This window comes from Dermacentor variabilis, chromosome 2 (genome assembly GCF_050947875.1).
Source record: "Dermacentor variabilis isolate Ectoservices chromosome 2, ASM5094787v1, whole genome shotgun sequence".
Lineage (NCBI taxonomy): Eukaryota > Metazoa > Arthropoda > Arachnida > Ixodida > Ixodidae > Dermacentor > Dermacentor variabilis.
Window position 1 is genome coordinate 142,353,676 of NC_134569.1, and position 13,611 is coordinate 142,367,286.

At 48.3% G+C, this 13,611-nt stretch overlaps 1 protein-coding gene across 2 annotated transcripts in view; it reads right to left on the reverse strand.

Annotated features, from left to right (window-relative positions):
- LOC142572787 (putative sodium-coupled neutral amino acid transporter 11) overlaps positions 1-13,575 on the reverse strand; it is a 69,128-nt gene extending 55,553 nt beyond the window's left edge. Inside the window, exon 1 of one of the 2 annotated variants that reach the window (XM_075682142.1) lies at positions 13,436-13,575. In XM_075682142.1, the coding sequence (XP_075538257.1) occupies positions 13,436-13,486 (51 nt within the window). In that variant the 5' untranslated portion in view covers positions 13,487-13,575. The remainder of the gene's footprint in view (positions 1-13,435) is intronic. The other variant, XM_075682143.1, reaches the window with a different exon arrangement.
- Positions 13,576-13,611: the final 36 nt, after the last annotated feature.

The following is a 13,611-nucleotide window of genomic DNA, read 5'->3' on the forward strand; positions in this document are numbered from 1 at the left end:
GTCCGGGAGAGCTCGCGCGTTGTGTTTTCAGTGAGCGCTGACAGCAAAACCTACGAGGAGCGCGCCGCGTGATCCCTCATACTACGCCAGCGAGGCGCTTCCGATAGATGGCGACTACGTAACTCCTCGCCGCCAATAGCGTTGCCATACTGCCCCTCCTCCTGCGAAGGCGCTGACGGCACTGACCCACTGCCAGTCGGTGCGGTGATTTCTGTCTCAAATTCGACTCAATGTATCGCGAAACGAAAACACGTATAAGGCTGCGCTCAAATTCCGCATTATATGGAGTATCGTAATCGTCGGACATTCTTTTCAGTTTTTTTTTTTTACATCCGCGCATCACCGTCGGCAGCAATCGCTGCCACGTAGAATTGCTTGAAATGCGCCTTCCTATCACCAGAGTCGCGGCCATCCTTTAATGTTTGCTTGAGCTTGTGTTTTTCTGTGGTATAGACCCAGGGAACCGGGAGTAGTGACATGTGTCAGCGCGTCGTTCTTCCGCAAATGACTGCAGGCGGCTCGCCGTTGCCAATGAAACACATGTACACGCGTTTTAACGCGACGGCGTTAAGGACCCCGTGTCGCAGAAAATCCGGTGCCGGCGTCCGGCGCTGGGCGTCTTGTCATTTTCTTTCTCTATGGTCTGGTGAGCAAAAAATCATTCCAGAACACGCAGGCCCTCCGCGTGGCGCAGAGGCGTCACTGAACTAATTGGATTTCTCGAAGTAAAATGCGTCAGAAAATTCGTAAAGTACGACTTACACACAACTTGCAGACGTGATGCCGTCGGATTGTAATTTGAATATACCAGAAAACATAATTCTGCAACGCGGAAACTCGAACACAAACCTCCTTTTCCAGAGAGAGAGAGAGAGAGAGAAATAGAGGACAGGAAAGGCAGGGAGGTTAACGAGACCTACGTCCGGTTTGATACCCTGCACTGGGGGAAGGGAGTATGGAGATGAGAGAGAGAGAGAGAGAGAGGAGAACGAGAGAGCACAGTTTCGCGCACAGTAGAAGGTTCGCAACGAGTCTATACACACTGTTCCCAAGACCTGTCGACTTGAGGTATTTCAAGAGCGCCTTCGTGGCTTTCTGTGCCATCGACGCGTACGGCCCTGGGTCCAAGGATCTTCATTTCGGAAAATGGTATAGAGTCCAGCTGGTTCAGCGCTGTCCGGAGAACTTCGCGCTCGATGTCGTACTGGGGACAGATACACAGGATGTGCTCGATCGTTTCTGTGGTTCCGCAAGAGTCGCACATGGGCGTATCCTGCATTCCAACGTGGAACGAGTAGGCCTTTGTAAATTTCACCCCGAGCCAGAGGCGGCACAATACTGTCGCCTCAGAGCGGGGAATTTTCGATAGCACTTGTAGCTTTAAGGTTGGATCCAGCTTATGAAGATGACACTTCGGGAGGTTGGGAGAAGACCAGTTTTTGTGTGTCATGGCTCTAGCCACAATGTGAAGCTTTCTTGCATCGTCGGTTCTTGATAAGGGGATTGGAATTGGTCGTACGTCCAGATGGGCAGACCGCGGGCGGCTTCGTCGGCGAGGTCATTACCAGCAATGCCGGTATGTCCAGGTAGCCACTGGAATATAATTTCAAGCCCTTTCGCGCGTCCCTACCATTCATAGATCGATGCGCCCCGCTCGTTTCCTTGCAACACCATCGACATGGCGCTCGCCTCCCAGCATCCACAGCTGGCTTGGTTACGCGGAGGCCAGCTGTGGATGCGCCGAGGCGAGAACAACGAGCATTGTTGGCGCGCGTGAACAACAAGCACGCTTTATGCTAAGGGCACAGAAAGACGAACTGTAAAAGAGCGAATTATGGTTTGATTTATCCCACGTGCGTAATGGACAAATGGTGCAACAGAAGCTCCCTGGACTGATGTATGCGGGCGATATAGTGCTACTATAGCGGGCAATAAAGGAGATTTACAGACACTTTCGAATATCTGTGGCAACGCAGTGACAAATCTAGACCTCAAGTTTACCACAGAGAAATCGGGAACTATGATCTTTAATGAAGACACGAGTGACTACTTGGTGTCGGATCAAGAGCAAGTCATACCCATAGTCAGGCAATATAAATACCTGGGCGTAACTTGTTCTGTTCGAACGTGTTCTAACATTATGAAGCTTGGCAACCAACGTTCTGACGGAAGTTGAGCGAGAACGTATTATGAAAACAGTACGTGCCGACTAAGAAATGAAGGTGTGTTCTTTTCCATTCTGTAACAAAAGCTATCCCTACCGTGTGCCGGCCGGCCCTATAAGTTCACACGGGCTCTCCCATGCTTCCGAATTTCGCCGGCAAGCTGTCGACGCCGCTCATCGCGCGCTGTGTTACTGCATAAAATAAAGTTGCTGTCGCAAAGAGTAGTTGTTCGTTTTTCAGCTCTCCCGAGTAGGCAAGGTGCCCTTGCACGCGCAGGAACTATTCGAGACCCAAGAGCGCGCAAAATCTTTCAACGCGTCGCGTGCGTCTGGTTGATCGTGGCATATTCGCGGCCACTGTCATCAGCTCGTTTTATCCATGTTAACAGCCCTTTCGATGGAATTACTTTGCAGTTGTTTATTTTGTAAAGCTTGGTGCCCGAGTGCCAGATAAACAGTGTTTAGAAAATCGTACCGCGAACATTTTAGGAGCACGAAAGCACGCGTTTCCCCGAAACTTCGCAGTTATCTGGATTGGGATGTGTACGCTGCAGGGTGCGGCACACCGCACGTGATACATGGAGACACCTCCGATTGTTGTCCGCCTGGGTGATACCTTAATAGAGTTCAAGGCTATAGACATACAATAACAACACGTTACATGTGTACGTTACGTATCTACAATGTTCAGACTTGACTTGCCTCCTGTTTAGATCGTGGGCAGAGCTGCAGGAGCGCCCCTATAGACTCGTCGCCGTTCGATGTAGCGGCTATACCGAAGCTAAAAGCTTTATGACGACACGCTAAGGAGTTCACCAATCCAAACAACTTGTTGACACCTCTCGAGAAAGCGCGAAAACTTGCTGCTCGTCGTCGGCAGCACGTTCGCCGTGCAACCTCCAGCGCCATCCCACATACCAGCATGGCGTCGGACGGTAGACGACGCTGTGGTCGCAAAATGGCGGCGCCCTCAATAAAACGGTCTACAGAGGCTTCAGCTTTGGCGATTATAAGGGCAATGTGCTCAAGGAACGGAACAGAAGGTAGTCAAGTCTTCCCTTGCCAGCAACTAAAATTTTATTGCAATTATACGGACGCTCGAGGCGCGGCGCCGCCGTTGGCGCCGCCGTCGTGCTGTCCCGCTATTGGCAGCGCATGCACGCCTCGCGCGCGGAGGGGGAACTCGACCCAGACTGAAATGCGATGGCTGAATATACGATGAAGCGTCGACATTTCCCTAATCGACACAGTATAGCGGAGCCATGCACAGCGTTTTCTCTTCCGCTGCTGGCATGAACGGCGTACGGGCGCGTATGTCAATCGAATGTTTTATTTCCAACAAAACTTGTGGGGGGGTCGTCCAGGCGAAAAGCTGCCACGCACAGGTTGAATGTGCCTGAAGGCCCTTACATTCAGTGGCGTAGCTATAGGTCGTTTGGCACCCGGGGACCATAGGTCTTCTGTCAACCCCTCTCCTCCCCCCCCCCCCGGGTGTAGTCGAGGAAGGCGAGGATATCGACAATTTCCGGGTGCCTTCAGACGAAGGAAAAAGAATACATATTCATGTATCTATACAGGTTCGTAAATGTATTCATAAAGGTAATAGTTACTCGTATTAGGTAATAATTTTCAAAAAGTTGGGCAGTAGAGTGGAAATAAGGTACATTCGCTACATCTCGAAGTGCTCGTTTTTGAAGTTGAAGAAGTGCATGAAGATTACGTATCGTGGTGGTAGCCCATACAAGCGCACGCTAATTCAGATGCGATTCAAACAAAGCATAATATATCTGCAACTTTACTTTCTCTGGAAAAATATGACGGCAACGGGATAATACACCTGCGGCAGATGACAATGATTTCATAACTAGTTTAATGTGATACGTCCAGTTAACATCTTCTGAAAGCGTAACGCCCAATACTTTGTATTTGGTCAAAGTCTCAATCGGTGCACCGTCCAAGAATAATTCTTGATTTAAATAAGGCTGCCTGCCTCTTGCCTTGAATAATATGGCCTCTGATTTGGAGCTGTTAATTCTTAGAGCGTTATCGCGAGACCAACTCGACAAATTGCAAAGGATACTGCGAGATCTCTGTAACAAATCATCGAGATCATTGCCGCAAAATCCTGTGTGAATGTGAACACACTATAGCGCTCCTGCTGAGCCGCTGCATATATATGCACTGGTCTGACCGGAACGGACATCACTTATTGATAACGCCGTCTAACATTTCACGGGGCGCTGACTGACGCCGACGGTTCCCCGCCGATCTCGTTGGTGGCGCACCGTCGACGCCTCCAACGCCATGGCATCATGGCAATACTCCTCACTGCGCCACAACGCTCTGGGACGCCTGGTATACCTGCCGGGGTGCTGTTTCTTCCGCCCAGCAGGAGTTGGCTCACGTGTTGCGTCGCGCCAACATGTCGCACCCGCGTATAGTTTACAAAGCCGCCCGAGGAGTTCGAACGCAACACTATAAGTTTATACTCCATTTCATACATAAGATGCAACGCTGTGGAGGCTAGAGATAATTTTTGCAGTGGCTGCGTTCGCTCTTAGAAACAGTTCGGTGTCCTTTCATAGATTCTTGTGAAAATGTTCTTTATATAAGGTCAGTTCTGAACGCAAACGATAATTTACCCTCAGAAGCAAACAAAGCATGTGCTCGTTCTGCTGCTGACACGTTTTTTTTATACCAATTTGCTTTTCGCTGTTTTTTATTTGCAGGCAGTCGCGGCAGCCTCACGTGTATGCTCGCGCGAGCAGACGCCGCTGGCGCGCAGCGAAGCATAGACGGAACGCGCGGAGTGATAACTTTTCTTGACCGCACTTCTTGCGTAGCTTCCTGAGCGTTGCAGCTGATGTATGAAACGGAGTATAGATATCGCTGCCAGTGCTTCGCCGGCGAAACTGTGTACTTTTTACAGCGAAGCTGTTAAAAGCTATAGTTCCTCCAAGATTGTGTCCCTGTGTATAGACAGAAAACTCCCCATGTGTGGGCTGATCCCGAAGATAGTGCGATGCCGGGCCGACTCGCGGCGGAAGCACAGTTCGCCATTAAGGGGCCCACATACGCAGCTTCGCAGGTCATGCATCCTTCTTCACAGAGTGTAAGGGCACTGAGTTCTTTTATTATTATTATTATTATTATTATTATTATACGACGCTGACCCGGAACCCCAATCAAGGCTATCACAATGTCTAACGCGGCATCTGCAGAGACCTGCTATCACAGGCTTCGACTTTCGCAATTGGCCGACCACAAGTCCGTATTGCGACAACTATGCAGCGATGTGGAGTCTCAATAGAGCACAGCTTGCTAGAGAGCCCAGCTTGGAGAGACGAGCGACAACGATATATCAAATGGACATTGAAAAGCTTGAACGAAACCCTTCGAAATCTGACAGTAATTCTGGGTCACTGGCCTTGCCCGTCGAAATCGCGAAAGGCCCTGAACTTCTTGTTTTCACACATTGACTCAATACCATTGCTCTATAAACTGGGACCTCATCAATGTATTTCTTTTTTCGTGAGCCGTAAATATTTACCGAATCTACCTGCCTTCATCACTTAGGACACTTACTGTACAGCCGATAAGATCACAATACCTTCACAACTTTTTTTTATTTTTTATTCTCCTGCCCGCCCTCTTCTATAGGACATTTCTATAGCCTCCGACCCATTACCCGCAGGGTAACAAGTAGATGAATATATGCCGTCTAACCCTTCTGCTTTCCAACAAAGACCCTTCTCTCTCTCTCTCTCTCTCCAAACGAATATTCTCTAGTTCTCTCTTCTTTTCCTGCCCTGCGGCCAAACGTCCAACTATCTATAAACTCGATTACATTATACCTATCGCGCTGAGATAATATAAGAAATAGCTTTTTTTCTTGCAAGTTCAGTTCGCAGGGTTTTCCCCGATAGACGCGTATGCCTTTCATTGCTTGTATGAGCGATTGTATCCGCCTAATTTTCTATAGAAGTCGGTAACAAAACAAAACGTAAAAAGGTCGCCGCCCGTATTTGAACCACTACATCACATCGCCTCGAGCTGCGCTGCAATTTCCCAGCACCACCCACAGAGTCTGCGTCGATCTACTTAGGGCTAAGGTGGCTTATAGTGAATATAGCGTTGCGCTGCTAAGCGCGAGGTCGCGAGATCGAATCCTAGCCGCGGCGGCCGCGTTTCGATGAGGGCGGAATGCAAAAACGCCCGTGTCCCATGCGTTGGGGGCACGTTAAAGATGCCCCGGTGGTCAAAAATTAATCTGGAGTCACCTATATACTATACGGCATGCCTTACGATCAACTCGTGGTTTTGGTGCACGCAAAATCCCCCAGAATTCGATTCGATTGGTCGAATCTCTCAATGTTACACGCTCTCTGTCGGATGGCGGCGGCGTTAATTGCCACCGGAGAAGCGGAATCGCGAGCACACGCAAACATGCACACAGTCTCGCGCTCGGGAGCAGACAGCAGATGTGGCCGTGGGAAAGCGACCATGTACAGCATCGAGAGTCTCGAGTATACACGGCGACGTGTCGAGGTTTCGGCGTTCGAAGCGTGGATCGGCCGCACGACGCTTCTCATATATGCTCACCACGCTGCAACGCAACGCTGGTCGACGCTGGTCGAAACGGAAAGAAACGCGATGCCGTGGGCCTAGCGTTCGCAGCCGCAACAAGCACGAGAGGGGCCAAAGCAAGAGGCACAAGCGGGAGCAACCACGGAGTGAATTTGCGACGATAAAGAAGTAACTCTGTAGCGCTGCGATTGGTAATTGAGCATTCGTGGTAATTATGGTCAGTGCATGGGTTTGTCTAATGTATTCGTGCCTGTGGCTTCAAGCGTTGTTGTGACGCAAATTATTACGCTCTAGCTCTTTCTACATTTCAAATCGCTCGTAGTCAAAGCGTCGTTATGTCATTGATCATCACCGCCGTCGTCGTTGTCGGGGCGTTGCCACGGTGTTGTTGTTAAATGTGTTTTTTAATTATATGGACACTCCAAGCGAATTTTTCGCCGTCATCGTCGCCGCTAGGTTTCGTATATATTTAGGTATATATGCATGCTATGTGCCATGCCATGCTATATGACATGCGGTATATGCGGGTTATATTGCCACAGCATTCTATTACTAAAGTTGCTCGTACCAGGTTTTACATTCATGACAAAATTATTCCCCAGAATTTTGAAAATGGCAGCCCACAAACGTCATGAAGGAAAAAAAACCGACACAGCACGCCTTTTATCTCAAATCTTCTCAGAAAAATTGCGAAACAATAACAGAGCTCGAACCCGGAAATGATTTTTTTTTATTGGCGCGGCTTTCCAACATCTCTGGGATCGGCCCGGGAAAGAAGTTTGAAACTTACCCGATAGGGAAAAAGTGGTTGTAAAGTCGCTAAAAAAGATTCTGGATTTAATTAACAGATATAAATCAAATTGTTCGATGGCAAGGTTCAAACAGAGGACCCCCTATAGCACAACAGCCCGTTTTTACTTTAGCAGCTTACGTATTCTTTAATCCATACTGCCAATATACAGCAAAGAGTCTTACACTTCGTCTAATATTCTACTGTTGCTGTCGCATGCATTGCTTCGCCCTTATCGCGGAACTGTGATATGTTGTACGGCGAATGGCTTGACCGGATCACAAAAGTTTGCCTGTAGTCCAGATCAGTATAGTCAAAAGCTCCGACTTTTTCCTTCCCCCCTCCCCCCCCTCTCTCTCTCGTTTATTTCTTATTTCGTTAGCGCAGCTAGCGTGCCAAACAACGTTGCCGCAGCTGACAGCTTTGACTTTCGTATTTTCCGATCCTAGACACTATTATTATTATTTTGTTTTTAGTGCTGCTGTGTGTATACCTTATGCCCGTACCTTTCGTCATTAAGGTTGTTACTGAGCCAGCACGCAGTTTACTGTGCGGATATCTTGGCGAAATAAATGCGAAAGTAGTAAGTCATACATTGTATGCGCTCTCACAGAAGCTATATAACTTTTTCAGCGTGTCCATTTTGTGCTTGTGTTCCGAAACAATGATCGGCACCGTTTCTTCGAACCATTTCCTTTCGTACACTTGAGTGCCTTTGCTTTGCTCTCGGGCAGGCAACGGACGCTCGTGCCGTTTAATTCTGGCAGGAGTGGTCCTGGCACACAGCGTTAGACAAAGGAAGCGCGCACCGAAAATGGTGGCGCGTTCATTCACTCTAAGAGAGAGAGAGAGAGAAAAAACATTTATTCAGACCACCGAGGTGGTTGCTCTTGAGGTCGAGTGGGTGGCGTCCTCATTCCAGGACTCCACTGGCCATGGCTGCTCGACGTACTTGCTGGACGAGAGCTTCTTGTCCCGCCAGGGTATCGCCGGTCAGCTGTACCTCCCACCGCTCAAATGACGTGTTAGGAGTCTTTAAGTGTTGAGGTTTGTCCTCGCACCCCCACGAGATGTGAAAGAGTGTAGGGCGTGTGTCGCCGCACCAGGGGCAGATGCCGCTATATGTATGTGGGAAAAGCCTGCGCCCTTTCGGGCTTATCTTGCCCCCAAAGAATAATCGACATCTATCTGGAATGCCTTTCTTTAACGTGGCGCGCCCAGTAATTCCAGGTCACGAACGGCATGCGCGTTATCAGCGTGACATAGCATTCTTGACATGAAAATAGCGAGCGCAGAGCTTTCAATGCTGCAATGCAAGCAAGACAGATGACGATTATCGCTTGCACGCTTAAAAAAAAGTTTGCGCCCTTTGGCATCTTGTCCCACAACAATGATCGTCATCTGTCTTGCCCACATTTGCCTTCTTTATCAAACGCTGCAAGCCCGGTACTTACAAGTCACGAACGGCATGCGCGTTATCAGCGTGACACAGCATTCTCGACAGGAAATTAGCGAGCGCGCCGTGTTTTTAAGAAAGGAAATGCAAGCAAGGCAGACAACGATTATAGTTGTGGGACAAATATGCACCCCAAAAGGGTGCAACTGTTTTAAGGGTGTACGCCCAAAGGATGTAAAGGCTTTACACTCTTCAAGATGCTAACACCCACTAGAATGTCTCGTTGTCAGACAATTATAATCGTCAGTGATTCTTAATGATATTTGCTTGCGGTGTTTACCACGTAGTCTCGCCTGCAAGAATGTACGATTGGGTCTGTTCAATACAGTGATGCTTTTTTTCGGCGCAGCAGCGAGACAATCGAACAGCTAAGACAGAGCATTGACGAAACATCAGTTCACATGTAAGCGGTGTCTTAGTTATTCTAGTCTATTCGGTAGTCGCAGTCTTGGCACAGCAGTATGGTCTGCTTTTTATGCGCTCACCAAACGAAATGTATACCTAACTGCCGGTAAGCTAACCGCATCCTTGCTTTTTTCGCTCTCTCTCTTTCTTTAAATGTTATGAGTAAATTTCTTTATATGTGTTATGTAAGAGGGTGCAGTTGGGCTAATTCTATTGACACAGTGCTACCTTCCAGCACGAGAACGGGACAACTAAAAGGACAAGACAGACTATCAAGTCGGGTTTATTTTTTGCTGCGAGGTTCGACGCGAAAAGGGTGTACTTACATATGTCCTTCATTTCCTCTGTCATTACGGCTTGCATCACAGCTTTACAGCGTACTTACAGCAATTTGTGTGTTCTGCAGAATGCTGATTATCAACTCATCTCTATCGCGCGACCCGGCCGATGATAGGCAGTCTGCAAAACATCAGCACACGTGAGGTGATAGTCAGCACTCTGTACTTCCTATATGACGGTCCCGTTTTTGAGCTCGAAAATAGCATTAAATTTTAAATTTCTTTCTATACACGTCTCTCTCTCTCTCTGTGTGCCCGGTGCTTTCCTGTCAGGAACGCTGTGGCCGTCCATGCCGTTCTCGGCGGGAAAGCACCCAGCAATAATTAAATAAACTGCTCACAATAATGGCCATCATTGTGAATACTCGCGTGAAGGAGTGTGTTGATCTCGGCTGATTGGCACATCATTAGGACGGGAACAAACAGCGCTTGGAAGGAGGAAAGGAAGCGCTTGGAAGGAAGGCGCGAAGTGAGGACGTCTCGTCTGTCGTCCTAATTGTCAGCGCCTTGTCTGTCAGCCTCACTTCGTCCCGTCCAAGCGCCGTTTGCTCCCGTCCTAAGATACTTGCGTTACAAAATTACGCGCCAAAAGCGTAAACAAGACAGCGGTTCACAGGAAGACGGAGACTTGGAGTTATGATGCCAGTTCGACTATACCGCTCGTCAGCGACATTCCTTGTTTGAGAGCGGGCGTGGAACAAGCAGCAGGAAAGTAAACAGAGAGGTGGACTTGGAATTTATAGCACTGGACTGGTTGACGAGCACAGTTCTAGAACGCCATCATTACACACGGGACACGCGTACGCCGATGAAACGGGCGTCTATTACAGTCAAGACCTTCCGGACTGTGAACGGTCTTCGTGAAGCTCACCGAGACACACGTCACGCACTTGAAATTAACCGGTCATGCGCGCACACGGTGCTTGACAGGAGGAGCTCAATGCAATGACAACCTATGGCTGCTTGCCACTGTTTAACAATTACGCAGGCATCTTGCTCGGGCTTAGATAGTAAGGTTGCGCGAGTACAGTTACGGTAACGTGCCACATCTTTACGAACTCTGATGACTACATCGATTAATCTTCGGTTGCTAAAGTCCGCTAAGGACACGCAGACCTTCTGGAAGGCGCGTCAGCATAGCGTAGCTGTCTGCACCTGTTTGTTCGTTGCTAGAGTGAAGGTTTCTTGGAATTACACTAAAACCTCGTTGTAGCGAAGCTAAAGGCGGAGGTAAAATTACTTCGTTATATCCATTATTATGTGTTCTGCGATGTCAATATATGTGTGGGGATTTCAAGGGCAACTTCGTTACATCAGTTATTTCGTTATACCCAGTTCAGTTATGTAACGAGGTTTGGCTCCATTTATTTGCATGGCTTTTTAAGTAAAGTCCTTTTCAAGTAGAGTTTACGTGAGGTAGCGCCATTGTCCAACCCTTTCGCTTGCGTTCTTGCCTCAGGTCTACGACACCACGATGAGTCTATACCAACATATATCTAGCCTAAATTTTAGTTCTTAAATACACAAACACTGCGAACGTCATTGGGGCACAGCTACCTCGTTTGGAAGGTCCGTGCACGTGTCCGACGCGCGGACGTGTTTAAAGGTTTGACGTCGATGGACCGAAACCGCGTGTGAGAAATCCGCATCGTTTGTCGCTTTTCCAGACCTCGCTATTGTTGCAGCAGCTGCGACAAGAGCTGTTTTGCGAGAAAGAAAAAAAAAATAAATCTACAAAAACCTGTTTACTGGCTTTTTGAGTCGCCACGGTTCCAAAATAAACTAAGATTTCCCAAAAGTAAATTAATAAGAAGCGAAAGTAAATGCAGCAACTCATATACGACGCAAAATTTGCCGTAATTGTAACATTTTATGGAGGGCTTTCGAAATTAGAATAGTGAGATTTCCGAACCAAATCGCATAACAAGAAAAAAAGAAAAAGACAATTTTTAAATGAGGGTTACACGGTGATTTAAACGTTTTTTTTTAAAAATGATGTTAAAGAAATTATTTTTACAAGAATGATTCGTGCATATGCATAATGTCGTTCAGAATTGGACGCCCCATCAAGCGAGGAGCTTGTGAACGACAAATTGCTTTTGAGTTGTCTGGTACACTGTCGCATTACAATAATTAATGAAACGAGGAAAAGGCACCTTACCATATCCGTGTCGAATGTCGCGTTCGTTGAACGAGATTAGCGTAATGTACGTGTACGGCACCGCACATTGCTTTGAAGGAATGCAAAACATATGGCGAGATTGGAAAACTATAAGAATTGTTCTGTCGTGACAACAGAGTCGCAGGCCACCGTAAAGCCAGGAATTATTAATTTAATGACGAAATTAATCGGAAAAAGGAATCTAGCTGCCTAATGCGTTCGCTCAGGGCACGGGCTCAGGGACTGATGCTTCTGCGTGCGCCACGACCTATATAGTTTCCCCTGGAGCCATTGGTAACAGCTGCCACTTGGACTCTCATCGCCACAGTCCGCTACAAGTGCTCTTACACCTTAGTTTACATTTGAAGAGAAACGAATATTTGACAGTTTCAAATAGTGATTTATCGAGTGGATTACTATTAGTCAAGATCATTCCAAATTTTTAATACTCGCACACCTCTAACATCGCTTGTCTCTTACACACGAAACCATGCTAAATTATTGCCAAACGTATTAAATACTACCCGCCCAGCATAGAACTTTTGCATAAGTTAAAGCCCGCATTTAACGGCTGTCTTTGCACGCGCGCACGCTAAAGCTGGACTGCATATTCGTGGGCTGCCCCATTGCTGCGTGCGTAGCAGGAGTTCGAGTTAACGTCGGCCCTGCGGGCGTCGGCACCGGAGAAATGTTTCGAGTCGTTGCGATCCGTATCAGCTTCGCGAACTTTTGATTCGCCGATCGCTGCACACTTGGCAGGGCGCCAAAGCGCTCGGGCGAGCGTGGTCGGTAGAGCGAAACCAGCGCCGCCACAAGCCGGGGCGGCGTAGCCTCTACAGCGCACAAAAAGTATAAATATCAGCTTTAATGGTCGTCTTATCGACAGTGCTCGCGAAGCGCGCTATTATACGGCGGATTTGCGCGTTTCGGCACGTTAGGCTCGTCGAAGGTTGCAGATAATGGTGTGCGCCGCCGAAAGCAAACGCGATATCATTTATGGCACCTCATCTACTTCGACTAATTGCAAGAGGCGAGCGGCTGCCGGCCTGTATCGTCGTCAAGTACGCGGCGCGCGCTGTAGTAGTACGTTAATTTTCCCCGCACACGCCTTTATGGGCGTGCCTTAATCGCACATGTTAAAAAGGCCGTGAATGACGTATAGTACCTTAGAAAGCGACATATGCGTGATGCCAAGATGTCGAAGGTCGCCCGGGTACTCTTATTTGGCCACTGGACGCGTCGATCAATACATCTGTGGCAAAGCGACGTATTACGTACGGTGTCGCATAAGAGCTCTGCGCTTCACGCGCAAAATCGTGCACGAGGTTACGAGAGCATCACTTCCAGTTCCTTTCTTTTTTTTTTAAAGCGAGGTTCGAGAGATTTCCTCACGAGAGTGTCGGAGTGCTTGGCAAAGAGCAAAGGCTAAACTGCACTTGTTGCAGTGCGCGCACAGCTGACCGCGGCTGTCACGTCCCGGCCGCGCGGCCACGAATCCGCCCGACCCACTTTTTGGTATTTTTTTCTCACTCACCTTGACTGATTCTCGCCTGTCGAGGATGTAGGTGCTCTCCGTGCTTGCCATGACTAGTGGACTGCGTCTCTACGACGGCGGGCGCACACCAATGCAGTGGATGAATTTCAAGCCAGGCTTGCCGCAGCGCGATCCATATGCGGCGCTTGTCGTACTGCAAACACAGCGCCGGGACT